General features: G+C 49.4%; 1 protein-coding gene across 3 annotated transcripts in view; it reads left to right on the top strand.

Annotated features, from left to right (window-relative positions):
• Nucleotides 1-26,265, top strand: part of EPS15L1 (epidermal growth factor receptor pathway substrate 15 like 1) — a 94,474-nt gene that overhangs the window by 41,687 nt on the left and 26,522 nt on the right. For 2 of the 3 annotated variants that reach the window (XM_034657979.1, XM_034657978.1), the window contains exons 11-20: nucleotides 2,557-2,713; nucleotides 3,340-3,425; nucleotides 4,310-4,382; nucleotides 10,697-10,858; nucleotides 11,685-11,882; nucleotides 13,168-13,332; nucleotides 18,073-18,196; nucleotides 19,108-19,158; nucleotides 20,303-20,439; nucleotides 25,575-25,635. In XM_034657979.1, the coding sequence (XP_034513870.1) occupies nucleotides 2,557-2,713; nucleotides 3,340-3,425; nucleotides 4,310-4,382; nucleotides 10,697-10,858; nucleotides 11,685-11,882; nucleotides 13,168-13,332; nucleotides 18,073-18,196; nucleotides 19,108-19,158; nucleotides 20,303-20,439; nucleotides 25,575-25,635 (1,214 nt within the window). Of the gene's footprint in view, nucleotides 1-2,556; nucleotides 2,714-3,339; nucleotides 3,426-4,309; nucleotides 4,383-10,696; nucleotides 10,859-11,684; nucleotides 11,883-13,167; nucleotides 13,339-18,072; nucleotides 18,197-19,107; nucleotides 19,159-20,302; nucleotides 20,440-25,574; nucleotides 25,636-26,265 lie in introns of all 3 variants that reach the window. The other variant, XM_034657980.1, reaches the window with a different exon arrangement.

Here is a 26,265-nt window from a genome sequence, read left to right as displayed (position 1 = left end):
GTCTGCCCGGGCGGATGGGGGCTGAGTGAGGTAGGAGTGTGAAGGCCCTTTCCCCATATCTTGGGCACGGCAGCTCACTCTCCGCCCGTTTAGTCCCTGGGGCCAGCTCTGGGGCGATTTGCTTGAGTGGCCAGGGCTAGTTCTTGCTGGTGGTTATGCTGGTTCTAGCGGGAGACCCAGCCTTTGCCACAGCCAGTCGGGGTGCAGACACTTGGTCCTGCCCCTGTGGGGGGAGTGTGTGGTATGTCTCCAGTAGCTCGGGTAGAGCCGCCCTGGGCATTGGGGGCTGCGGCCACCTCCCCTAGGAGGCCTGTGAAGGTCAGGGACTCGGCTCCCAACAGGAGGGTGAGCAGTCAGCAAGACTCCAGTCTGCCCCTCAGGGCCAGTCAGGGAGCAGGCCTCACCCCCACTCCTTCAGGGTGGACCAGACCAATCTTCACAGCACTGGGATGACTCCTTTTGTAACTTTGTCCTAGGGGCTTGGGGGGCTTCACTTGGGAGTCCCAAGGAGAGCATTTCCATATAATTCTGGAGAGGTGAACCCCTCCAAAGAAGAGCAGTGAAATTTAGCATGTTACTGAGTAGCTTGGGGAAGTAACTGTCCTTGGCAATAATTTGTAGATGTGCATCTTGTGAGGGGAGGCCCCAACCTGAGAAAACGGGCTGTCCCTTCAGAGGGAGTATGTACCACCCAGACTGACTCTGGTCAAACAGAGTCAAGCCGCTGGGGGAGGCCAGCTGCTCCCGACAGGTCAGGGACAGTCATTCTCCGCCCCTTTAGCTCCAGTGCCCCCTTTTAGGAGCCAAGGAAGTGCACTGTCCCCTTTATCACCTTGGAAGTGGATGTGTGTGTGATTCAAAGGCAGCGAAGCTGCATCCTGATTATAGCCCAGGGACAGTACCTCAACCGTGGCACAGTGACGGGGAGGTGACAGTGAAATCACCAATATACTTGCATTAAAAGAAGGAATGCAGAAAGCGTGGCGTGTAAGGGAAAGGCAGGGTGAGCACGCTCGCTGTAGAAGAGCCGCCGGGAAGGTCGCACCGCGGTCTGGGTTTGGCTGCACGTGGTTGGGGGAAGGGGGCATCCCTGGAGCACAGGTAACACGCCCAGGGGGCCGGCGGGGAGAAACTGCAGCCAGGGGCCTCGTGCGCAGAGCCCTGGAGCCAGAACGTGCTTGTGCTGCTGCGGGTGGAGGCCGGCCGAGCACCGCATGCAGGCCTCGGAGCCCACGCTCCTTCAGAGACGGGAGGAGGAGGGGGCAGCAGGGGAGAGTCTCGGGCCCAGGGGCGGCTGTGGGCTAGGGGTGCAGCAGGACCGGCCCTGGCGGGCAGAATCCGCACACTTCACCCTCAAACGGCAACAAGAATGAAGAGGTCTTAAGTCAGCCTTTATTGGTGCCGTTTGGTGGGGCCTCTGTGCCCCCTGCAGCCCCGGTCATTGGCTGTTTGGGCCTGTGTCTGTGCACCATTTCCGGCTGTCTGCTTTGTGTTAGAGAGTGATGTCATCACTCTGCCGTCACCATGCGTGGTGGGAAGTGAGGCCGCCTGTTGAGGGGCCAGGCGGAGACATTTTTGCAGATGTGGAGGCCTTGTCCAGCTGCGTGAGGCTTTCCTTCCCGTAACGGCCAGCTCCTGGTTACTGGGCTGGTTGCAGAGCTGCTCCCCCAGGCTTTGCGGGAGCTCCGGGTGCCGCTGGCTTACATGCTGCCTTGCCCGTCTACCAGGATGCCGGAAGGCCACGTGAGCAGGGACACCTTAGCAGTGAGGGACTATCCTGTGTAGCATGGTCAGGTGTGGCTTTTTGGGCCCCCTCGCCTCAGGACAACAACCCCAAATGCTGTTGCTGTCATCCCCGTTGAAAGCCAGCAGCCCAGGCTGCTCAGATAAGCGGGGCTGGCTAAAGACTGGAGGGTGCCCGCTCGGGTCCCGCTTCCATGTCCACCAGAATGGCTGCTCTGTATTGGACCATCACAGTCCCCCATACACACATGCCATAAAGAGTCGGTGGCATTTCTGCTGATTGCTGATGAGATCTTCCCAAAGGCCCGCCACCTCAGCCTGTGGGGTGGGATTTGGTGGTTTTCCAGCCAGGTAGGGCCCCCTTCCTGTTCTGACGACCCTCTCCTCTTTTTTTTTCTTTTTTAAAAGATTTTATTTATTTGAGAGAGAGAGACAGGGAGTGAGAGAGTATGAGTAGGGTGAAGGGCAGAGGGAAGCAGACTCCCACTGAGCAGGGAACCAGATAAGGGGCTCAATCCCGGGACTCCGGGATCATGACCTGAGCCGAAGGCAGATGCTTAACCGACTGAGCCACCCAGGTACCCCCTGACGACCCCCTCCTTAACCAGCCTTTGGGCAGGGTGCTCGGGTGGGGGGTGTTGGGACTGCTGTCTGGGAATGGGATGTTCAGTAGAAAAGGAGTTGCTACTGTGCCCCAGTCTTTGTATTGTCACTGTTCATTTCTTAAAAGGATGGGTTCTGTGATTTGTACTTACCACTCAGGGCCGAATTCTTGCTTCTGATCTGTAATTAGCATCTGCACATTTCTCCCAGGGCCCTGGCTGATACGAGGCAAACGGGGAAGTTAAGTAAAGACCAGTTTGCATTAGCTATGTACTTCATTCAGCAGAAGGTCAGTAAAGGCATCGACCCCCCTCAAGTGCTGTCACCCGACATGGTCCCACCCTCAGAAAGAGGCACTCCCATCCCGGTGAGTACTGCTGGCCGCACCGTCCTGTTCATGTGGTTTCCCGCAGCCTGCCACCAGGTGGCGGCAGTGGCCTGTGTGAGCTGGCCAGTGCCCTACTGTCCTTGCCTACCTTCACCTGGCCCTGGCCTTTACCAGGGGCCCAGGGATGGGTCTGGGGGGTGTGTCTGGGCCACTGAGATAGTTTTCCAGGCTGGGTGCTGGCCCTTTTGCTACTGTGAATTGGATATACCATGATTGTATCCCTCATACTAGGACTTACTAGGACCTGCTGGGCAGTAGGGTCAGCTTGTCAAATTTTTTTTTTAAGGTTTTATTTTTAAGTAATCTCTACACCCAGTGTGAGACTTGAACTCACAACCCAAAGATCCAGAGTCACATGCTCCACCAATTGAGCCAGCCAGGTGCCCCTCAGTTTGTCAGGTTTTTTTTAAGGTGGGGGGCAGAGGGAGAGGGAGAAAGAATCTTTAGCAGGCCCCATGCCCAGTGTGGAGCCTGACGTTGAGCTCAGTCTCACAACCCCGAGATCATGACCTGAGCCAGAATCAAGTCAGATGCTTAACTGACTGAGCCACCCAGGCACCCCTCAGCTTGACAATTTTTAATTCTCTCTCTGAATTTGGTTCCAGGACGGTTCAAGTTCTCTTGGATCAGGGGAATTTACTGGTGTGAAGGAACTCGATGACATCAGTCAAGAGATCGCCCAGTTACAAAGGTGCATTAGAGCTCCTTCCCCGGAGAATCTGAATCTTACGCCGGCCCTGTCCCAGCTGTACCACAAATACCAGAGGCTTGTGAGACATGCAGCCAGTTGACCATCACAAGTTTGTACAGCAGGAATGAAGTGCTGCACATTCCCCTGAGTTCCTGAATTGACATACTGAGCTCAAGTGATGATGTCCGCAGTAGTCTCAGTGTGGTGTGGGCTGTGGGGTCTCAGGCAGGTTGTTGCTAGGCAGCCCTGGGCCCTGCCCCCTGACCTCAGGAAGGCCTTGCTCTCCCTCAGCACATAAAATGGCTGAGTCTCAGGTGGCAAGTTAATGGTTTAGGACCAACAGCTAAACGAGAGAGGCTTCATGTCCAGGTCCCTGGCTCCTCTCGGTGCCTTCTGCCTCAGTTTCCCCATCTGTAAACAAGGGCTTTGGGTGGGTGGGATGTCTGCACGCTCAGCATCTGGCATAAAGAAGTGCATCCATTTCCTATATGTCCCTGGGATCCTCTTCAAAGCAGCCACCCCTCACCAGTTAATTCTGAGGGAGGGCACTGAGCAGAAGGGCCCAAAAAGCACTTTGCCCTCTGTGGGCAAAGTCAGTGAGGGCATGTTGAGCCCTCCTCACCCTGGGCATCGCTCTGCCTTTGTCTTCCCTCTGTTCTGGGGGCTCAAGTGGTCTCACTGGGAGTGATGCCTCATCGTATCCACAGATTCCACCCACACTTGAGGGGAGGGGATGAGGTTGGGGGCACAGTCACTGGGGGCCAGCTGGGTTCTGTGGGTAAGGATGGAATTGGGCGTTGAGAAGTTGGAGCCGAGAGAATACACTGTTCTATAGCCATGCTGTCACTCATCTGTGCTTTCCTGAAATCTTTTTCAATGCCCAGAGAGAAGTACTCCCTGGAACAAGACATTAGAGAAAAGGAAGAGGCAATCAGACAGAAAAGCAACGAAGTACAGGTAAGCACAGTGCTCACCCTGGGCACATGAGCTGTGCCCCCCGCAGTACTGGCCACGGCTGTCCGTGGGGGTGGGGCAAAGGAGAGCTAGCCCTGCCCTTCTTGGAAGCAGGAGCTTCTGGGGGGCTTCCAGATGAGGTTTTTAAATTTCCTACAGATGGGGTTTTCTTTCTCTTTTTTTCTTTAAATGGAGCTGTATAATTCACATCACATAAAATTTGCTGCTTTAGAGCGTACAATTCAGTGGTTTTTAGCATATGCAGTATGTTGCTTGGCTATTTCCTCCATCTAGTTCCAGAACATTTCCATCACCCCAAAAAGAAACCCCATGACCGTTAGCCCTCACCCCATCATTGCTCCTGCCCCAGCCCCTGGCAACTACTAATCTGCTTTCTGTCTCTATGGATATGCGTGTTCTGGATGTCAGAGGTGAGGCCTTTTGTGTCTGGCTTTTTCCACTCAAGTCTCAGTGTTTGAGGTTTAGTCAGTGGCTGCTAACCTGTTCTCAGGACAGTCCTGCTTCCTGGAGTTTCTCCTAGCAGGTGGTGGTGATGTGGAGATTGGGAGTCTGCTGCGCTCGAACCCAGTTCTCCTTAGCTGTGTGACCTTGGGCAAGTTACTTAACATCTCTGGGTCTTGTATGACATTGGTAATGACTGTTCTGCTTTCCTGAGTTGTGGGGCTGGAAAATGGGGTCTGGCGTATACTCAGCATTCACTCGGGGCCCGCCCTGCACTTCTTATCATTTGAGCAGAGGGGAGTCTGCAGCAGGTTCCCACAATGTCTCGGGTCTGAGTGGATAGAGAAGGTGCCACTGTGAGGACAGCAGAGGTGGCCGTGGCACCCTGACGGTGAGCGCAAGAAGTGCTGCTGGGACTGGTGGTCTCTGCTTGAGGTCCTGGTGTGTCCTGAGCTCAGAGCTGGGCGGGGGAGAAGAGCATGGCCAAGTGGTCAGGACTCCAGCTCCACCTGAGGGACCTCACCTGAGGGACCTGGACGGGTGGCTCAGCCTCCTAGCTTCCCTTTCCCCAGCTGGCACCAAGGGTCAGTGCATGGGCTGCTCACAGAGCCAAGAGCAGCGGCTGGCTGCCGTGTGCGCTGTGAATGGCTGGTACTTTCTGGGCCACCTCCGAGGATGTGACCCGAGCCAGGGGAAGTAGTGTGTCGGACTCTGTTGGGCTCTCGAGGTGCTGGGCGGCCCCCTCCTGCACCACCCGCAAGGGGACTGGAGGACTCTGAGATACTAGGAGGATGGCACGTTGTGCCGATCTGTGGGAAATGTCATCTGTCACGGCTGTGGGCTGCTGGTGAGGACCCGCCCTGCTTTGGGACACTCACCAGTTCACACTGTGCATTGTCCAGACCCTTCTTTCCTTTCCTGGCTTCTCGCTGTCTGTGCATGTTAGCAGTGAGGATTGGGCTGTAGATGGTCTTCTGGAATGTTTCGGATTGGAAAGCAGGGACTGGCCTCCCTCTGACAGGAAGGGCTTTTTGCTTCTGTTATAAGGAGACGTTGCAGGCGAAGTGACTATATTTCTCTGAAAGCCCCACAGTACTTACCTCCTGTCATTTTATTCTCTTTCAGTCCTCTGATTTCCACCCATGTCCTAGAATTGATCCCTCAGATCCAGAGCCCACTCCCGCCCCTCCGTCACCTGCATCCTCTCAGCCTCCATCGTTTTAGTCAAGTGGTGTGGTGGAGCTGGCCGCCTCTTCCCTCATGCCCGGGCTGGGCCCAGCCAGCGACAGGGATGTGTGGCTGATTCTCCCTTCCTGTTGTGTGTGGGTTGCCATGAACATGCTTTCGTTTGCATTCTGGTCCCTGAGGATCGGGGTGCTATGATGGCCTTTAACTGCCCAGGAAACCAGTCATCTGCTGCCAGCTCTGGGCGATTCTGAGGAAGGTGTCGGCTCTTTGCAGTGACTTGTTCTGACGGCGCAGCCAGGCCACCTAGAGTCCTGGCTTGTGGGCTCTGTTGGCACACACCTGCAGCCTTTGAGGTGCTGGGGTCCTTGTGTGCCCCAACAGCCCCCCAGAGCTGGGAGGGACCCCAACTCCAGCCAGACCGGGGGCCTCATTTGTAAGCAGGCCAGGCTGGGGCTCTGCTGTAGTGCTTGCTGGCAGCTTTTTGGTCCTAGACAGAACACTGTATTTGTTGAAAGTTCCCCCGTGAAAACCAGGTTTGGCTTTGGTTCCTGTCACCTTTTCCCATGTGGGTCTGGTCAGGAGATCACTTGCCACACCCGCTAGCACAGTCTGCGGGCCAGGGCCCCGCGTGGAGTACGAGTCCTTTGTCCTCAGGTTTATGTTTGGTTTTAGGCAGCGGAAGCTTCAGCTTCAGCCCCCATGGTCCTGTTCCCAGGGTTCCCCTTCCCCACCCTCCTTGGGGGTTTCTCGCCTCCATTTCCATCACTGTCGTTCTGGTGAGCACCTGCAGTGTCTTTGCCTGGTTTCTGGTTTTATTTTGTTTCTGTGACAATGTGTTACTGAGCTAGAAACTCACATCCCACACAGTCCATCCACTTAAAGTGTATAATTCAGTGGTGTTTAGTGTATGCTCAGGGTTGTACACCCATCACCACTGTCAGTTCTTCAGCACTTTCCTCACTCTGAAAGGAAGCCCCATCCCCACTAGCAGTCCCGTCATCCCCCAGCCCCCCCAGCCCCTGGCAACCACTGATCTACTTCCTGTCTTTGGATTTACCTGATCTGGACGTTACGTGGTAATGGAGTCACACATTGTGTGGCCTTTGTGTCTGGCTTCTTTCACTCCACCTCGTGTTTTTAACGTTCATCCACGTCGTAGCGTGTGTCAGGGCGTCACTTGTTTTTATGGCTGAGTGAGACTCTGCAGTGCGGCTGGACCACATCTTGTTCATCTGTTCAGCCGTTGATGGATATTTGAATTTTTGACTTTTTAGCTGTTACAGATGACATCACTGTGAACGTTCACATGCAAGTCCTGCGGACATATGATTTCACTTCTCTTGGGTCTGTTATCCAGGGGTGGAATTGTTGGATCATGTGATAACTCTGTTTAACCTTTTGAGGAAGTGCTGGACTGTTTTCCAACATGGCTACACCATTTTACATTCCAACCTATAATGCATAAGGGTGCCTGTTTCTCCATACTTACTTACTCCCCATTTTTTATTTTAGCCTTCCTAGTGGGTGTGGAGTGGTATCTCATTGGCCCTAATGCTTTCCCTAATGATGTTGAGCATCTTTTCATGTGCTCATTGGCTGTTTGTGTGTCTTCTTTGGAGAAATGTCTATTCGGGCCGTTTGACCATTTTTAAATTGGGTTGTCTTTCAGTAGCTGAGTTGTAAGAGTTCTTGATAGTTTCTAGATATAAGTTCTTCATCAGATACGTGATTTGCAAATATTGTGGGTTGTCTTTACTTTCTTGATGGTGTCCTTTGAAGCATAAAGCTTTTAAATTTTGGTGAAGTCCAGTCTATTCCTTTTTTTTTTTTCCTGCTCTTGCTTTTGGTGTCGTATCTAAGAACTCATTACCAAATTCAGGGTCACAAAGATTTACCCCATGTTTTCTTCTAAGATTTTATCATTTTAGCTCTTACATTTAGATCTTTGATCTTTTTTCAGTTAGTTTTTGCATACGATGTGAGGTAAGGGCCTGACTTTATTCTTTTGGATGTGGAGATCCAGTTGTCCCACACCATTTGTTGAAGAAAATGTTCTTTTTCCATTGAATGGACTCGGCACCCCTTTTGGATATCACTTGGCCGTCAATGTGTGGCTTTTTTCTGGACCCTCAATTCCATCCCGTTGATCCACCTGCGTTTCTCGTTGTCACCAGCACACTGTCTTCATGCCTGTAGCCTCTTAGAGGCACACCTCATTTTATTGTGCTTCACTTGATTGTGCTTTGCGGATACCGTGTGGTTTTTTGTTTTTGTTTTACAAATTGAAGGTTTGTGGCAACCCTGTGTCAAGCAAATTTATCAGCACCATTTTCCCGGTAGCATTTGTTCACTTTGTGTCTCTGTGTCCCATTTTGGTATTTTTTGCAACCTTTCAAACTGTTTCATTATTGTTATATATGTTCTGGTGATCTGCGATCAAAGATTATGACTCACCGAAAGCTCAGATGATGGATGGTTAGCAATTTTTAGCAATAAGGTATTATTTTATTTAAGGTGTGTACATTTATTTTTAGACATAATGCTGTTGTATACCTGATAGATTGCAGTATAGTATAAACAGACCTGTATATGCACTGGGAAACTAAAAAATTCATTTGACTCACTTTAGTGCGATATTTGCTTGTTGTACTGATTTGGAACAAAACCCACGATATTTCTGAGGTATGTCTGTTGTAAATTTTGAAATTGAAAAGTACGAGTCCTACAACTTTTTTTCTTCTTTTTCAAGATTGTTTTGGCTATTCGGAGTCCCTTCCATTTCCGTACTGGATTTTGGCATCAGCTTGTTAGTTTCTGCACAGAAGCCAGCTGGGGATTCCAGTGGGGTTTGAATTGAGTTTGTAGGTTGTCTGGGTTATTTCTGTGTTCTCTTTGCTTAGACACCTCCCCCATTCTGACCCAGCTCCCATCCTAACCATGAGCTGGTGGGTATTTGTCCCCTCTTTGAGTCCTCCTTCTTCATTATAGAATGAGGCTCAGATTCCTTGATGTCCCAGGCTGTTGGCCATCCGGTGTCCTAGGCTACCACACTGGGCCTGACCCCCCTCCCTGCTTCATCTCCTCCTCCTCTGTCACTGTTCTTCCCTCAGATGTGGCAGACCCATGTCCTGGACTCCCAACCACCAGTCTCTTCTCTTCCCCAAACTTGTCAGACTGAGGATCTGCTTTCTGAATTAAAGGTCAGGGGCAGGGAGAATGGGGAGCTGTCTAGGGAGGAGAGAGCCATGACATTTTTGTCCTCAAAGCAGAGAGGAGACGCTGGGCCTGCTTTGGGTTTTTTCCTAAAATGGCACCAGCAGCCCACAGCCCAGGCCAGCCCTGGGAATCAGCCTCACCATCCCTGTCTTCCTGCACCCTCAGGGTCCCCTCAAATCTTTCTTTTACTTTGGTTCCCATGGCCACCATCTCACCTAGGCTGGGGTTCCCTCCCTGCTCCTTCTGTCTGCCCCCCAGGCTTCTGTCTGCCCCCCAGGCTTCTGTCTCCTCTGCCCCACCCATCCGTGATTTTAGCTTTAGTTACGAGACATTTGATAAGACATTTGCCTGGTTGAAAATCAAAAGGCGTGAAGTTTCCTGCCTTCCCCTTTGCCCTCTCAGAGATGCAGCCCATTAGCTCCCATGAGGCCTTCCAGGAAGGTCATGTGCATGTGTAAGGAGAGAGATTTGTGCATATTCTCTCCTTCCTGTTTGCACGAATGCCAGAATGCGAAGTACACGTGTGCTCTGCCACGTGCCTTGTTTGCTTCATGTTGTAACTCAGAGTATGAGGTGCAGCTTCCGTTAGGGTAAAACTGTACCGCAGTTGTTAGCCAGGCCGGCCTGGTGGAAATTTACATTGTTTGCAGGTTTTGCTGTCACATGCTGCATGTGGTCACACGTGTCATCACCTCTAAGATGCTTTTCCTAGAGGGGTCATAATCGGATCTGAGGGTACCTGCTGGGTCATCTTGATGGATACTGCCAATTTAGAGAAGCGTTAGTAGTGGAGAATCGTTGTATCCCAAGCCTATACTTGAATGTCCTGCCCCAGGAGCAAGTGCAGTCTCTTTGGCCTGGCCCTGCTTCCTTTGGCTCAAGTTGGAGCCCAATGACCCCCTTCCCCACCTTGGGCCCTCTGCTGCCCCCCCCACTGGACTTGTTCCCTCCTGGCTCTTCACCTGGCTGCTGCCGGCTCGTCCTTTGGGCCCTCCTAAGTGGTGCTTCTGTGGAGGGTCCCCTCCCTCCATGCAGCATCAGTCCAGTCTCCCCATGTCCCCAGTCCCACCCAACAGCACCCATGCATTCTGTTGGTTCCATTCCTCCTAGTTTATTTGTGTTTGGGTGATGCCTCTCCGCTCCCCACCCCTGACCACATGTCACTGGACAGCTCTTCTTGGTGGGACCCAGCCACTCTCCTGGCCCCCGGCCTCTCCTTAGGCCGACAGTAAGTATTTTCCAAGGAACTTAGTGAGAATTCAAGCTGCAGCTGCCAAGCCGAGATGCACGCATTTACAGCAGGTGTGCACAGGGTGCCTGCCGAGTACAGACTGGGGGCACGGGGCGGTTTTGTAGGACATCGTGGGGACTCCAGCCCAGGCTGAGACCATGTTACCTGGATGTACCCCATTCTCATCCGTCTGAAGGGGATTGATGTGACTCTTACCTAGGAATTACAAAATGATTTAGACCGGGAAACAAGCAGCTTGCAAGAGCTAGAAGCTCAGAAACAGGATGCCCAGGACCGCCTTGATGAAATGGATCAGCAGAAGGCCAAGCTCCGAGACATGCTGAGTGACGTCAGGCAGAAGTGCCAGGACGAGACTCAGATGGTGAGTCTCACACCCAGCAGTGCAGGGGGGCTTCCTGCGGGCTTCTTTGAGCTCACGAAGCCCTTGAAACACAAGGCTGAGACATCCTCCTGCTTTAATAGAGTTGCCGGACATACCACTTGAGAAAGTGACCAAGCATTTGTGGCCTGACCTTAGTCTCGCCTACCAAGCCATATGGTGAACAGCTTTGGTCCCTGCTAACCTGTGTGTGTGGACACCTCACCCTGGCCCGTGCCTCACAGCCCAGGCAGGCCAGCATACCCCTGTCCTCACTCTGCTGTCTTCACTGCTCATTACAAACCAGGGGGCTGTAGCCTCAGGAGATTGCAAAGCCCTTATGTCTCCCTCGGAGGCCTTGTATGGGGATGTTTAGCCCCTCGGGGACAGATTGCCTGTGCTTATCCCAGGTCTCATTCTTCCTTATCCCAGATTGACTTTCTGTCAGTTACATGGCATGCGTATGTCTGCCTTCTTGCTTCTCTCTGTCTTGCGAGTGGAGAGAGGGCCTTGGAAGGAAGCCAGGCATCCGGGCATCAGGCTGGTGTCTGCCTCACTGAGTTAGCTCATTCCAACAATGTGAATTAAGAATTCTCCCTCGGGGCTCCTGGGTGGCTCAGTCGGTTGAGTGTCCAACTCTTGGTTTCAGCTCAGGTCGTGGTCTCGGGGCTGTGACATCAAGCCCCACATCGGGCTCTTCACGCATGTGGAATCTGCTTGTCCCTTTGCCTCTGCTCCTCCCCGCACTCGCGCACTCTGTCTCTCTCAAATAAAATCTTTAAAAAAAAAAAAAAGAATTTTCCTTCAATCATATTTCGTTTCATTTCAGATTTCCTCATTGAAGACCCAAATCCAGTCTCAGGAATCTGACCTCAAGTCCCAGGAAGATGACCTGAACCGGGCCAAATTGGAGCTGAACCGATTGCAGCAGGAAGAAACCCAGCTGGAGCAGAGCATTCAGGCTGGAAAAGTTCAACTGGAAACCATTATCAAGTCCCTGAAATCGACGCAAGATGAAATCAACCAGGTATGTTTCTGAGGGCGGTCCGCCTCTGCTGGCCATGGCCGGGTCTTCTGGCACGGGGAGTAGCTGCAGTGACCGGTCACATCGCTGTGCATGACGAGTCTGTGTTGGTCTGCACCTGCCCTGAGGCGGCTTGTTTCCTTTGCTGTCACCCACCTCATTTACGTTAGGTTCTCTTCTTAGAGGCTGTCGTCCTGGCCTGGAGGATAAGCACCCAGAATCCTCCAGCATGTGTTCCAGCATCATGGCCCAGTGGTAGTTCCCTTTGCCTCGCCGTCCTTCCACTTCCCCCCTTGAGCGTGTGCCATTTTGGGGGAATGGGCAGGGTCTGCGTGAGGACTTGAATAGCTCCTTTGGAGACAGTCTTGGGTACAGTAATGCCCTCACCAGCGTGGTTCTTGGACAAGAAAGAGGGACGGAGTCTGAGACCGGTTCTGGCACCTCTCTATCCCCGTGCAGTTTGAGGACTGGCACATGGAGGAGGCCCCACTCTGTGACGAACATCACCCCATGCGGGGTCCTTTTCTAGTTCTTCAGACTGTCTGGGCACCCCATCCTTCTGCACTGATGTGAGGGCTCTGAGGCCTGTAGCGGGGGCTCGCCAGGAGAGGGAGAGCTCCTTTCCTGCTCCCCTGTATGCAACGGTCCCTAGGTGTCCCATCTACAGTGTGGGGTGACGCTCGCTCTTGGCAATGTCAAAATGGCTGGTCATGCTTCCTTTCTTGATTGGCTCCATCTCTCCCTCTTTTTGTCAGGTTACAGACAAAAGTTGATCACAAACGTGTGCCGGGGGTTTAATACCCTATATTGTGTTTCATTCTTAAGGAATAGGTATAGTATTATCTTAAGACCTTTTTCCTCCAAGCACTAAGAGTCTGAACAAGGTAGATAGAACCGAGACATGAGTATGTGCTAGTAATAATAACAGTGATGTTCGCTGCTGCTTATTCATGCAAACGGGGTGATAAAAACCCCATAAAGGAAAACGTCGACTATCGCTTAGAACAGATTGTGAATCTGGATTTTACCAATTTCAGTTTGTTCAGAATTGACAAACGTCTGTTTGAACACAGGCCTCCCTTAGGGGCTGGGGATACAGAGAGGCCTCACGGGGCTGTGGGAAGGACCTCATTCTGGTTTACAAGTGGTCTCACTTCTTGTAAACTCTGTAGGCGAGTAATTCAGTTTCCCATTGAATCACTCAGGGTTGGGCATTAGGAGAAAAAAATGTCTCGCCTGACACTTTTCCCCTAAACCCTGTGTGATATCAGCCATTTTTGTTGTGTAGGCAAGAAGCAAGCTTTCCCAGCTGCACGAGAGCCACCAGGAAGCCCACAGGACCCTGGAGCAGTACGACGAGGCGCTCGATGGGGCCCACGGCGCCAGCCTGACCAACCTAGCCGACCTGAGCGAGGGGGTCTCCCTGACAGAGAGGGGCGGTTTTGGAGCCATGGTAAAGGTCGAATAAACATATTCCAGTCCTGGGCTTAGGTCCCACGTTGAGATCAGAGAGTGCCCTGCCTACCGGATCGGGCGCTTGCCAGCCTTGATTCTGTCCAAATGCAGGGCATTTCTTGTGTTCGCTGCTGCTCTGTGTGTCCCCACAGGCCCTGCAGCCCAGCGCACGTGGCTGTGCGCCAGCCTTGCTTCCGGGACAAAACGAAGGATAGGCCTGAATTCTTTGTAAACAGTATTTAAAGACCTTCATCTCCGGTGGGCCAACCACTCACATTTGGAGGGCTTCCCAAACTTAACCAAAATTGAATCAAGCTCTCACACATTGTGAAACCCTATATTCTACTAGTTGGGGGGACCAGGGGAATGTGTGTGTATGTGTGTGTGTCTATGTGTGTCTGTGTTCCCACAAGGAGCACCTTGAAAATCGAATGTATTACTAAAGATCCAAAAAAGTGACAGCCCTTCGAGGCACTGCTGTTTGACCTATGAACTGGCCTCTCTCTCGCAATTTTGGTAATGCCGAAAACCTCGGCACTTTATGACCCTAGGGGTCCCGATCAAGGCCCAAGGGGCTGTTGGCCTCTTAGGTTTCTGTGCACTCTGGGGCTGCACACAACCAGCCAGTGTTACTTTTTCCCTAGATTGTCACGTCCCCTTATTCCTACCAGAGCCTGCTGTTGCGGCCCTGAGCCCCAGCGTTTCCACTTTAGTCTGGCTGATGAGAGCATCTGTGTGCTCCTGAGGGAGCCAGTGGGATGCGGTTGGTCTTGATGGTTTGGTCGTGCTGTGCTTCCAAAGCCTTTCGCTGCTCGCCCTGCACTGCTGCCCCCTTGTCCAGGGCTCCCGCTCTGAGCCCTCTTTCTGCTCCCGGCCCTGTTGGCTTCGCAGATTCCTTTTCCTTCCTGTAATAATATAGCTTCTCTCTCTTTCTCTCAACTAGAGACTTAGCTCTTCATGTTCATTTCTTGACATATTTCTTTCCTCAGTAACTGAGTACTCAGTCCCAGGAATTTATGGGAAAGCTTATACCTCCTTCTCTGAGTCTCTTAGAAGACACTGTTGGTGCTCTCATCTGTCTCCTGTCTCTGGCCTTTGCTGCTTCCCTCTGCTGTTCACAGATTCCTTTTTGTCATGGAACTGTAAGTGGGTGAATTCCATATCCGCCCTGGGGCCCATCATCAGCTCGATTGTCCAAATGTAGACTACGAACATCCATTCTTCGTTAACTGTGTGAGGCAGAATTGCCTGCTTGGCTCTCTGGCTGTGTCCCATCTCAGTGTGTGCCTTCAGCTTCGTGACCCTGCTTTCACTTTTCCCATCTGGCGTTGGTCCCCTTGCACAGCTTTGGGCTTGTCCCGTTTCATCTTAGTTCACAGGACAGCTCACTCTCAAACCCTTTTGCACGTTCGAATAAGATGGGTTTCCTTGGGTAAAAAGTTGGCAGCAAGGTGGCAGTTTGCAAGTGGCCAGTGATTTCCCTCCTCTCCCCCACGGATTTTTAATCTTTCCTTATTTTCATTTATCTTGTAAGTGAGGCAAAGTTTACATGATAGTCAACTCATCCTGGAATGTCGACGTCAGATATGTTACATAGAAACTTGCAACCAGTGTCTGAAAGAAAAACTATATTTATCTTGTTGTACAAATACAGTTTTTAAAGCATTTTTCGGTTTGTTTCCTTTTCTTAATAAACACTTTGAAGAGGGCTTTTTGTTTACTCTTGAGTATTTCGAGACTGCTTCAGAGAGCTCTTAGTTCTCTTTGAGGTGGGCAAAAGTGAGGGGTTTAGTTCCCTGAGAATAGTGTAACCAGAGAGGTGCATCTAGAACTTTCTAAGGCTGGACAGTTCTAAAGTTACTAACTTTAGTGTTAAGCTTATACTGTGTTACTTTGTCCAAGAGACTAATGTTTCTTAAAGCCAAATTTATTTCTTGTCTCTCATCTGGTGATGAGAATACTGGCCTTTTGCCCTTGAAGACAGCACCCAACCAACCTGTCTAGTAGAGAGAAGGTAATAAATCATCCCAGACTTAGGCCTCGTCAAGAACTCATCATTGGGTCGTCTCTCGCATCCAGTCTCACTGGAGTGCTGGAGCCATATTTTCTTGACTTTCCAGAGCTGATTATTAAGTAGGAATTTTGTAACCTGATTGTTCAACTTTTGGTAACTTGGATTCAGCCACGGTGGGAGTATTTACACCATGGGAACTGGCAGAAGCTACCAATCAGGGCTCCCCCGCCCCCCCTAGAGAGCTGGTTCACCAGCACACCACTGCCCAGCCCCCATCTAAAGGGAAGGAAAGTCACAGAAACTCCTTTCAGAGTTGTCACATCTATTTCTTACCAAGTGCAGAACTTAAGATTAGTTACTGAAGTCCATGTTCGAGGTCTTTTGCCTCTGCTGAGGGATCTTTCGCCCCGGTGCTTGTCTACTGCGCTTGCGTCTCCCAGGTGGCAGATGGCTCAGTTCTCATTGCAAAGTGGTCAGTGGATGGTGGAGTTTACGGCATTTCTGCAGCAAGGGAAGGGTCATTCTCTGCTCTGAACCTGTGAAAGGGAGTCGGAACGATTGGTGGTTACCTTACGTACATGAACCCTCCTGGGGTCTTGTCAGGCTTCTCCTTTGAAGGGGAGAGAGCGATTGCTGCCTAAGGCAAATAATTGCTCTTGAGAAAGAGACTGCAGACCTGACTTTCAGTTCGGGGCTCACAGTCAGAGCCCCTAGAATCACAGTCTCCTTTCTGCCATCGCCCCCTTTTATTTGGCAGGCTTCCAAGTGATGATCTCAAACATTAGAAAAACAAACAAGTCCACCAACTTGTAAATCAGTGCTATTAAAAACTAAATAGAAGCATCCAGCCTGAGACCAAGCTGTCATTCTTAATGCACACCTGTATCCAGGTCATCATCTCTCTCCGTTCTTCTGGAACAGATACAGTCCTTCCCCCGGTACAGTGTGAGAGGTTGATTCTCCATCTTGGCCTCCCAGCTTCTTCAGATTGGGACTTCTCCATCCTATTTCTCTGTGTCTGAGCACCCCATCAGACGCTTGCTGGGTGCACACATGGAGCAGGTGTTAACACCATGCTGTCCTTAACGAACCGCACACTTCCGCCAGACGCGGTGCTTGCGGACATCTGCACTTACTTGCCTAAGAACCCTGCTTGGTTTCCCCACCTTGGGAAGCCCTGTGGTTGGAGGCTGCAGATAATCTTTCCCAGGTAAGAAAAATCATTCTGGATTCATCAGAGGGTAGGGGTGTTGGTCGTCCTTCTGAAGCCTGGGGCTTCCTATTGGCCCAGTGCCTCTGAGAGCCATCCTGCTTCCCCAAGTCAACCAGCCCAGAGTGCTAGGAGCCTTGTCAGGAATCTCCCTTTGGCACCTTTGACGTCATTGCCCTTATAACCATTGTCTGTATTTTTACGGAAGCCCCAGCTCTTGAATTATTTGGCTTTGGAATAATGGATGTTTGCCAGCCCCACGGGTGCTGACACATCTGCCAGATTCAGTGAGGATGTTGTGCTTTTTCATATCACAGTGAAACCTTCATGTTTTCACTGAGGGTGTGCCTTTATTAACCAAAATATACTCACTGTTTCTAAACGAAGTGCATTGTTCCTGTGTAGATTACACCCCCCCTCCAACATTTGGACCATTTTCCACTATAAAAATGTGCTCTTCAAAAGCAAATCTTTTTTTTTTTTCTTCTGGTTTAAACATGCTTGTTTGTTTCTAGAAATAAGCACTTTTTAAAAAACATGCAAAATGCAAAGTGTATGTGCTCTAGTAGTTCTAACTGCACACAACTCATTTCCTCCCGAGATGTAAATAGCCAGCATGTTTCTTGGTGTGGAAACAGCTTTTTTAAAAATGCCCACATAGGTAGACGTTTTATGAGAAAGAGATGATTGAGGGAGGCCACACTTTTGAACGAGGCCCATGCTGTCGTTGAGTGGCTTGTTAGGTTTTCTTTTTGACATTTCCAAAAATACCACTGTTTTCTGACTTAGTGATTTTTTTTTTTAAGAAAAATTTCTAATTGTGAGAAAATACACATAACACAGAATTGATCATCGGAACCATGCCTCAGTATATTCACACTGTGCCACTAAACTCCAGAACATTTTCATACCCACTAAACACTCACTCCCCGTCCTGCTCCCCCAGCCCCTGGCACCCACTGCTCTGCTTTCTGTCTCTGTGAATCTGACTCTTCTAGGGACCTCATATAAAGTGACACTGTCATACAGCATTTGTCTTTTCGTGACCGGCTTGCTTCACTCAGCATAATGTCCTCAAGGGTCAATAATATTCCCTTATATTTTTACATACTACATCCGGTATATCTCTTCGTCCATCGGCGGACGTTTGTTTGGGTTGCTTCCACTCAATTTTTAAATACACTTGTATATTGCAAGAGTGGTGGACTTACAGGAAAACTTAAAGATAGCACAGAAGGTTCCCACATGCCCCGCACCCAGCTTCCCCTATTGTTAACACCTTGTCCCTGCGAATGAACATTTGTCACCGCGAATAAACTAGTGTCGACATGTCACTGTGAACCCGGCGTCCACATTTCTTCTCGTCCACAAATCACATTTCAGTGATTTTTCAGTTGTTCTCTGTAGGGTCCCACTGTTTGAAGGAGAAATACACAAGTTGGGTAGGGAGTTCTTTACTTTGCTTTAAATTTGAAATAATAAAATTCCTGTCCTGTCTCTTCACACAATTACAGGACGACCCTTTCAAAAATAAAGCCTTGTTATTTAGCAACAATGCCCAAGAATTGCATCCGGATCCTTTCCAGGCCGAAGACCCCTTCAAATCCGACCCATTTAAAGGAGCTGATCCCTTCAAAGGTATCTCGCTCGGTGCCCACTTCGTCACTGGAGGGCTGTTTACTTTGTGCCATTTAGAACTGTCCGATGATTAGAGTGGGTGCAAGATAGCACCTTCTGGAATGGAGGGGGAAGGGAGTTCTGGAGCCTCCTGGGCCACCTGAGTGTTTCACCTCAGCCGGCTCACTCCAGAGCTGAGGTGTTGGTGTGTGGTGGGAAGAGCTGAGCTCCCAGCTCCCAGCGAGGTACCCACATTCAAGGGCAGCTGGCTCTGCCCTTAACCTCTGTACATCTTGGTTCCCAGCCTCCGATGGGTGGTAAATTCTCCCTCGCTCTCCTGGCAGGATCAGTAAGACAATCAGATGCAGTCACGATTATGAAACTACCCAGTGAAGGACAGGTTCCCCACGTAAGTCTAAGGTCTTCATGTGACGCATTTACCCAGAGCCACACACGTGGCGAGAGTAAGACGACTTCTAGAAACAAGTTTTCCCCGGTTTCTCGGTTTTTTTCAGAGCAGGAAGCCCGAAAGCCTATCTGTACGTTCCTGCACGAAGTGCTGGGGCAGGGAGAGGGCAGTGGGGATGCCTTTCCAGTGTCAGACATGGGGTCGAAGCTCTTGAAGCTCGCAGGTGTGGAGCTCCTCGTCGCTCCGGGGCTGCCTGTGGGTTGAGGACTGGGGCAGCACCGGGATCCTGTCGCAGCTGCGGGAGGTGAGAGGGAGATGAGATACAGGCGTAAAGCGTGGCGGAGAAAGAGAGGAGTGAATTCTGGCTCACTGCACATTTTCCCCGCCTCCGGCCAACAATACCTCATTTCATCCTGAACACCCCAACTAAGAAAAGCCATCTCGGCCAGGGGCTGCTCCCACTTGGATATGCCAGAGTCCTTTCTGCCATAGAGCTAAACATTTCCTCTCTCCTCTAACCTAGGTGACCCATTCCAGAATGACCCCTTCGCAGAACAACAGACAGCTGCAGCAGGTGAAAAGCCTTTGTTGAAAAGACTTCTTGTTTCTTCGTGGACTCATCCTCAGACTATCTCCATTCCTAGTTCAAACTGAGGGAAATAGAAAAGCAGCCTGTCTGCCAGGCCTCCTAGGACAGGGCAGCAGAGGAGCTTAGTTTCTGAGGAAGCCTGGCAGTGACTTGCCCTCCCCTTCACGGTCGGGTGCCCCTTCTTGCCAACCTCACAGCGTGAAGAGAAGCAGAACTTTCAAGGAGTTCCCAGCGGCCAGGCGATTTTTCAAACATGCCCATGGCAACTCGTTCCCGCGTGCTCACTTGTGTCACCTGTGGTAGCATCAGGGGGCCTCCGTGTTGCACCTGCCTGCAAGGGGGCTTCGGTCTACACAGACCAGAGGTGGCGGCGGCAGTGAGTACTGGGAAGGACCACCATCTGCACTGCGTGAAAGCCTAGTTCTTGTTCCCTCCTGGTGACAGCGGCTTTGCCCCACGTCCATTCACCATGGCTGCACCCCGCATTCCAGGGATGAGCGCACCATGGGTGTGGTGTTGCGATCGTGCTGCCTGTTTATTTATCGATTTCTTTATTTCTCTTTGTTTTTTAATTGAGGTGAAGTTCGTATAACACAGAATTCACCATTTTCAAGTGACAATTCAGTGGCTTTTGGTACATTCATAACGTACAACCACCACCTCCATGTAGTTCTAGAACATTGCCGTCCCCTAAACGGAAGCCTCACCCCCATGAGCAGTCACGCCCCTTTCCCCCTCCTCCAGCCCCTGGCAACCACTACTCTGCTTTCTGTCTCTGGATTTATCCATGTTTTGATTATTAAAATCAGCTTTGTTGGGAGGTGTAATACACAGCAAAATTCACCAATTTTAAGTGTATAATTAGATAAGACTTGGTAAATGTGTGCAGTCGTGTGAGGTAGAGAACATCTCCATCATCCCAGAAGGTTCCCTTGTGGCTCCTACCCCCCACCCTAGGCCCCGGCAATCACTGACCTGCTTTCTGTCATTACGGTTTTTCCCTTTTGTAGAATTCCATATAAGTGGCGTCAGTCAGCTGTGTGTTCTTTTATATTTGGGTTCTTTCATGAAGCAGAATGTTGTTTATTCATGGGCCATGTTTTTCTTCACTTTCCAAAACACCCTCTAGATCCATTCGGAGGGGATCCTTTCAAAGAAAGTGACCCATTCCGTGGCTCTGCGCCTGACGACTTCTTTAAGAAACAGACAAAGAATGACCCGTTTACCTCAGACCCATTCACGAAAAACCCTTCCTTACCCTCAAAGGTGAGTGACGCCAGGGAGGTGTACGTGCTAAATGTGTGTGTACGTGCTAAATGTGTGTGCCCGGTGCTCGTCCCTGTGAGGCTTGTCCCATGACTCAGGCTGTCACAAGCAGTGGACCAGTGAGCCCATGTCGGGATGGCTTGGGTCCCAAAGAGCTCTCTTTTCTCTGTTCCTTTCTGTGCCCCTGTCACCTCAGGCCTACGGGGTGGCTCAGGCCTACGGGGTGGCTTCTCTGTTCTATCGCCTGCCCCCACTGCTGCCCCGTTGCCCAACAAAACTGAAACAAAACAGAGCATCACATGCTCCACACGGCTGCCCTGCCATCTTCCTGGCACTGAAAGTGTGTGAGGCATTCACATGCCCCTCTCCGTCCCCAGCATCAGCAGACCTATGTCTTGCACGGTGTGAGGCCCAATGCACTGCATTAAATTGGTGTCTGTTGGGATTTAAAAAGCAAAAAAGTGACTCTGATTGAACAGAGAATTCTTGTGTCTAGTGAGGGCGGTGTATAGCCTTTTTTCATGTTCTAGGCTGCATCTCTCCCTCTGCCCCACACATTCCCTGGTTTTCCTCTTCTCCACGGGCCTGTTTGTCGCACTAGACCCAGAGCTTCTTGAAGGCAAGGATTAATTTGTAACATTCTGTTGATAGACCTGTCTCGGGAGCCCCCTTTTGTTTCTGCTACTGATCTGTATGTGTGATCTGTGTTCTTGCTCTCTGTTGATCAATTTTGTTGAGCTTGTCTGTGAACCAGCTTTTGACTGCATTAATTTCCTCTCCTGTTTGCTTCTATTTCACTGATTTCTGCTTTTTATTATTTCCTTCCTCCTGTTTATTTTGGGTTAGTACTTGCTCTTCCATTTTAACATCTTAAGATTCAACCTTAGGGGCGCCTGGGTGGCACAGCGGTTGAGCGTCTGCCTTCGGCTCAGGGCGTGATCCCGGCGTTATGGGATCGAGCCCCACGTCAGGCTCCTCTGCTGGGAGCCTGCTTCTTCCTCTCCCACTCCCCTTGCTTGTGTTCCCTCTCTCGCTGGCTGTCTCTATCTCTGTCAAATAAATAAATAAAATCTTTAAAAAAAAAAAAAAAAAGATTCAACCTTAGGTCACTGACTTTAGACCATCTTTTCTAATATAAATATTTTAAGACGACACATTTCACCCTAAGCACCACTTAGCTGCATCCCACACATTTTCATATGTTGTATCTTCATTGTCCTNACCTTAGGTCACTGACTTTAGACCATCTTTTCTAATATAAATATTTTAAAACGACACATTTCACCCTAAGCACCACTTAGCTGCATCCCACACATTTTCATATGTTGTATCTTCATTGTCCTTTAGTTCGAGTTATTTTCTACTTTCCCTTGTGATTTCTCTGTTGAAGCATGGATTATTTAAAGTACTGTTTTATTTCCAGGTATTTGTTCTTTCCTTCCTTTACGTATCTTGTAATACTGATTTTTAATTAAATCTGTTATTAGAGAACATATTTTGTGTGTTTGCAGTCCTTTTAAATTTATTGATAGCCATGTTATGGTTTGTGTTGTTGTCCATCTGACATGTACAATTGAGAAGAATGTTGATCTGCAGTTGTTGGGTGTCACGTTCTATAAATGCCAATTATGTCAGTGTGGTTGATAGTATCGTTTGGATCTTTTGTGTCCTTACTGTTTCTGTTTGCTTGTTTTGTAGCTCTACCACTGTACCCATTGCTGAGAGAGCAATGTTAAAGTCTGTGATTGTGGAATTGTCTGTGTCCCTGTTAATTCTGTCAAGTTTTGCTTCATGTGTTTTGAAGCTCTGTCCGGTGCCTGCATATTTATTCTTCTTGTAGCACCCTGATGCAGTGACCTTTTTATCATAATAAAAGCTTCCTTTTTTCCTGTGGTGATATCTCTGTCTTGAGATCTGTTTTATCACATATTGAAATAGCCTTCCTTCATCCTTCTTATGCTTGCTCTTTGCCTGCTGTATCTTTTTCATCCATTTACTTTCAGTCTACCCAGGTTTTTATACACAAAGGGTTTTCTATAGCGAGCATGTAGTTGGGACTGCTTTTCTCTCCAGTCTGGAAATCTCTGCCTTCAAAATAGAGTGTCTAGTCCATTAACATTTAATGCAGTTACTGATATGGTTAGATTTGAGTCTACTGTTTTGTTATTTTCTTGCTTTTTATCCCCTGTGTTTTGCTTCTCTGTTCCCTCTCTGCCTTCTTTTAGATTATTTGAATGTTTTCTAGAATTCCATTTTCTAATATCTGTTGGCTTCTTTTAACTATACCTATTTCTATTATTTTTTGGAGAGATTAACCATATACAGTCTTAACTTTTCATAGGCTACTTGGAGTCAATATTATATCACTTCATGTAAAATGTAGAGAACTTGCAACCATATAGGTCCATTTGTTCACCTCCTCCCCAGCCAGCAGTGTCTCCTCTTATGTTCTAGCTGTTGTATGAATATAATATATCTAAATATGCCATAAACTCCGTAAGACTGTCTTACAAGTTTTGCTTTAATCCATTGCATGTGTCTAAAAGAAGTTTTAAAAAGGAAAAGGCGGTCTATTTATCTTTACCCATAGATTTGCCATTTCTTTTTTTTTTTTTTAAAGATTTTATTTATTTATTTGACAGAGATAGAGACAGCCAGCGAGAGAGAGAACACAAGCAGGGGGAGTGGGAGAGGAAGAAGCAGGCTCATAGCGGAGGAGCCTGATGTGGGGCTCGATCCCATAACGCCAGGATCACGCCCTGAGCCAAAGGCAGATGCTTAACCGCTGTGCCACCCAGGCGCCCCAGATTTGCCATTTCTAATGCTCTTGATTCCTTTCTCTAAGATCTGATTTTCCCTAATGATCCCCTTCCTTAAGCCTGAAGAACTTTCTTCGGCATTTCTCACAGTACCGGTCTACTTTGTTGCCATTCTTTTTTTTTTTTTTCTCTTTAAAGATTTTATTTATTTATTTGTCAGAGAGAGAGAGAGTGAGAGCGAGAGAGTGCACGCGCACAAGCAGCGGGAGTGACAGGCACAGGCAGAGGGAGAAGCAGGCTCCCTGCCGAGCAGGGAGCCTGATACGGGACTCGATCCCAGGACCCTGGGGTCATCACCTGAGCCGAAGGCAGACACTTAACCAACTGAGCCACCCAGGCGTCCCTTTGTTGTCACTCTTGAAGGGTGTTTGTGCCCAATCTAGTATTATTTTTTTTCCTTCCAGCACTTTTAGGATGTTATTCCCCTACCTTCTGGCCTCTGTGTCTTTGAGGAGAACCCATGAGTCTCTTGGGCAGTCGTTCCCCCATAGGTGCTATGCTGTTTTTCCCTACCTGCTTAGGTCTTTATTTCTGCTTTTCAGTAGTTTGACTGTGAAGCACGTGTGTATATGGTTTTCTTTGGATTTAAGCTGTTTGGGGTTTGCTGAGGTTCTTAAATCTGTAAATCAGGTGTTTTACTAAACTTGGCAAGTTTTTGGCCATTACTTTCTTAGACATTTTCTTTTTCTACCATATTCTCTCCTTTTTTTGTAGGATTATAAATACTTTTATATTAGAGGTTTTGCTAATGGCTCCCTGAGTCCCTGAGACTCTGTTTTCTCTTCATTCTTTTTTTTCTCTTTTTCTCTGTAGATTGGGTACTTCTCCTGATCTGTCTTCAACTTCATTTACTTTTTTCTTGATCATCTGTAGTTTAGCTGACCTAGTGAAGTTTTTATTTTATATATTGTGCTTTTTTCAGTTTTCGAATTTCCATTTGTGTCTTTGTATAGGTTCTATTTTTCTGCTAAGATCTCTTATCCATTCCTCTTAAGTGTATTTTCCTTTACTTCATTGGACACAGTTATTCCTGCTTTAAAATCATCCTCATCAGGGGCGCCTGGGTGGCACAGCGGTTAAGCGTCTGCCTTCGGCTCAGGGCGTGATCCCGGTGTTATGGGATCGAGCCCCACATCAGGCTCCTCCGCTATGAGCCTGCTTCTTCCTCTCCCACTCCCCCTGCTTGTGTTCCCTCTCTCGCTGGCTGTCTCTATCTCTGTCGAATAAATAAATAAAATCTTAAAAAAAATAAATAAATAAAATCATCCTCATCAGAGAATTCCAGAACATCTGGGTTCTCTTGGGAACGGTTCTATTGATTGTCTTTTCCCTTGATTGGCCTTGGGTTTTTCGGTTCTTGTTCTGTTGAATGATTTCAGAACATACCCTGTGTATTGTGAGTGCTCGGTTGTGCTGACTGGGTACTGTTAGGTGCCTCCAGAGAGCCCAGATGCTTTTGTTTCAGCAGGCAGTTGACTTGGTGCAAACTCATTTTCTCCTGCCCGTAGCTGTGCACTTAACGACCTTAGCTGTAGGCTGCATTCAGTCTGCCCTCCCGCACACGGTGCCTGGGTCAGCCCTCGTCTTGGGCAGAGCTTATCATGAAATTTCGGACATGAAAGTTCTCTGCCTCTCTTTTATGGGGCCCTGACCCTTTCCCATGACTGGTTGTCCCAGACCACCATCCTCTGGTCTTTAGGCCAGAAANCCAAACTCATTTTCTCCTGCCCGTAGCTGTGCACTTAACGACCTTAGCTGTAGGCTGCATTCAGTCTGCCCTCCCGCACACGGTGCCTGGGTCAGCCCTCGTCTTGGGCAGAGCTTATCATGAAATTTCGGACATGAAAGTTCTCTGCCTCTCTTTTATGGGGCCCTGACCCTTTCCCATGACTGGTTGTCCCAGACCACCATCCTCTGGTCTTTAGGCCAGAAAGACAGTGAGTTTTCTGTTGGGGTCTAGCCTCCCAAAGCCCTCAGATGATAGCTGTCTAGACAGAAGACGCAACCTTGTGCTGTTGGCTCCTGCCAACTTGGAGTTCTCGTCCAGTCTTTCTGCTCTGGCTCCCTTCCTGAACCTTCAGGTGATTGCTTATGTTTACTTATTTGTTTTGCATTTTGCCCCGAGTTTATAGGTGTGCTGTGCAGGAGGGGTTGGTCTGTTGGGGTTTTACGCCGCCAGGGCTTAGTTTGAATCGTTTTCTCCTCACGGCCAGCCCTAGCTCAGTGTATGCAGGTAACAGGAAAGTCTGCAGTGGGACAAATGGCTAGGGGAACTAATGAACTGCTTTTTACTCTTCCCTCTCTCCTTTCACTCAGCTCGACCCTTTTGAATCCAGTGATCCTTTTTCATCCTCCAGTGTCTCCTCAAAAGGATCAGGTGAGACTGATGACTTATTTTCCTTCCGACTCTCCCCCAGCCAGTGGAAGGAGCCCACCCAGTTCATGCATTCATTTCCGAAGCTGTGTGTCCTCAGAGTTTATGTCCTTAGTCAGTGGCACTCACATCCTCGCCTGAGGCCCTTCAGCCAAAGTCAGCTCCCCCTGGCTGCTCATCTTTCCGGAAAGGAAGGTTGGCAGTAGGAATGAAATCAGTAATAACACCAGTGTTCCTGGTTACTCTTCACTCATTTCTACTTACAAATCCTTGATTTGTACCTTCGGATCTTTTTCCTAAAAGAATTGAAGTTTGACTGCGGGTCCTGGCTTGTGCATTAAGGGAGGGGGGAGCGTTTGGATTCCCCCTTGCTTTTGGGAACAGGCCCCGCTTGGTCCTGCTGCCTTGCCTCGCAGCTCGTGCTTGTTGGTGATAGAGTTTGGGTTCATAGGTGGGTGTGTGGGTTATGCAGGCAAGTTGCCCCACCAAAGCAGAAAGTTCTGCAAAACTCTGCACCCGCAGACAACCTCCCCACATACATGGTGTGGATGGAGGGTCCCTGCGGAACTTCACCTCCCTCCCTGACCCAGGAGGGCAGTTGGCTGTGCTTCTGCACTTATCACTCCTTTGCTG

This window comes from Ailuropoda melanoleuca, chromosome 4 (genome assembly GCF_002007445.2).
Source record: "Ailuropoda melanoleuca isolate Jingjing chromosome 4, ASM200744v2, whole genome shotgun sequence".
NCBI lineage: Eukaryota > Metazoa > Chordata > Mammalia > Carnivora > Ursidae > Ailuropoda > Ailuropoda melanoleuca.
Note: the sequence above shows the minus strand (reverse complement) of the source record. Positions and strands in the feature narration are given on the sequence as shown.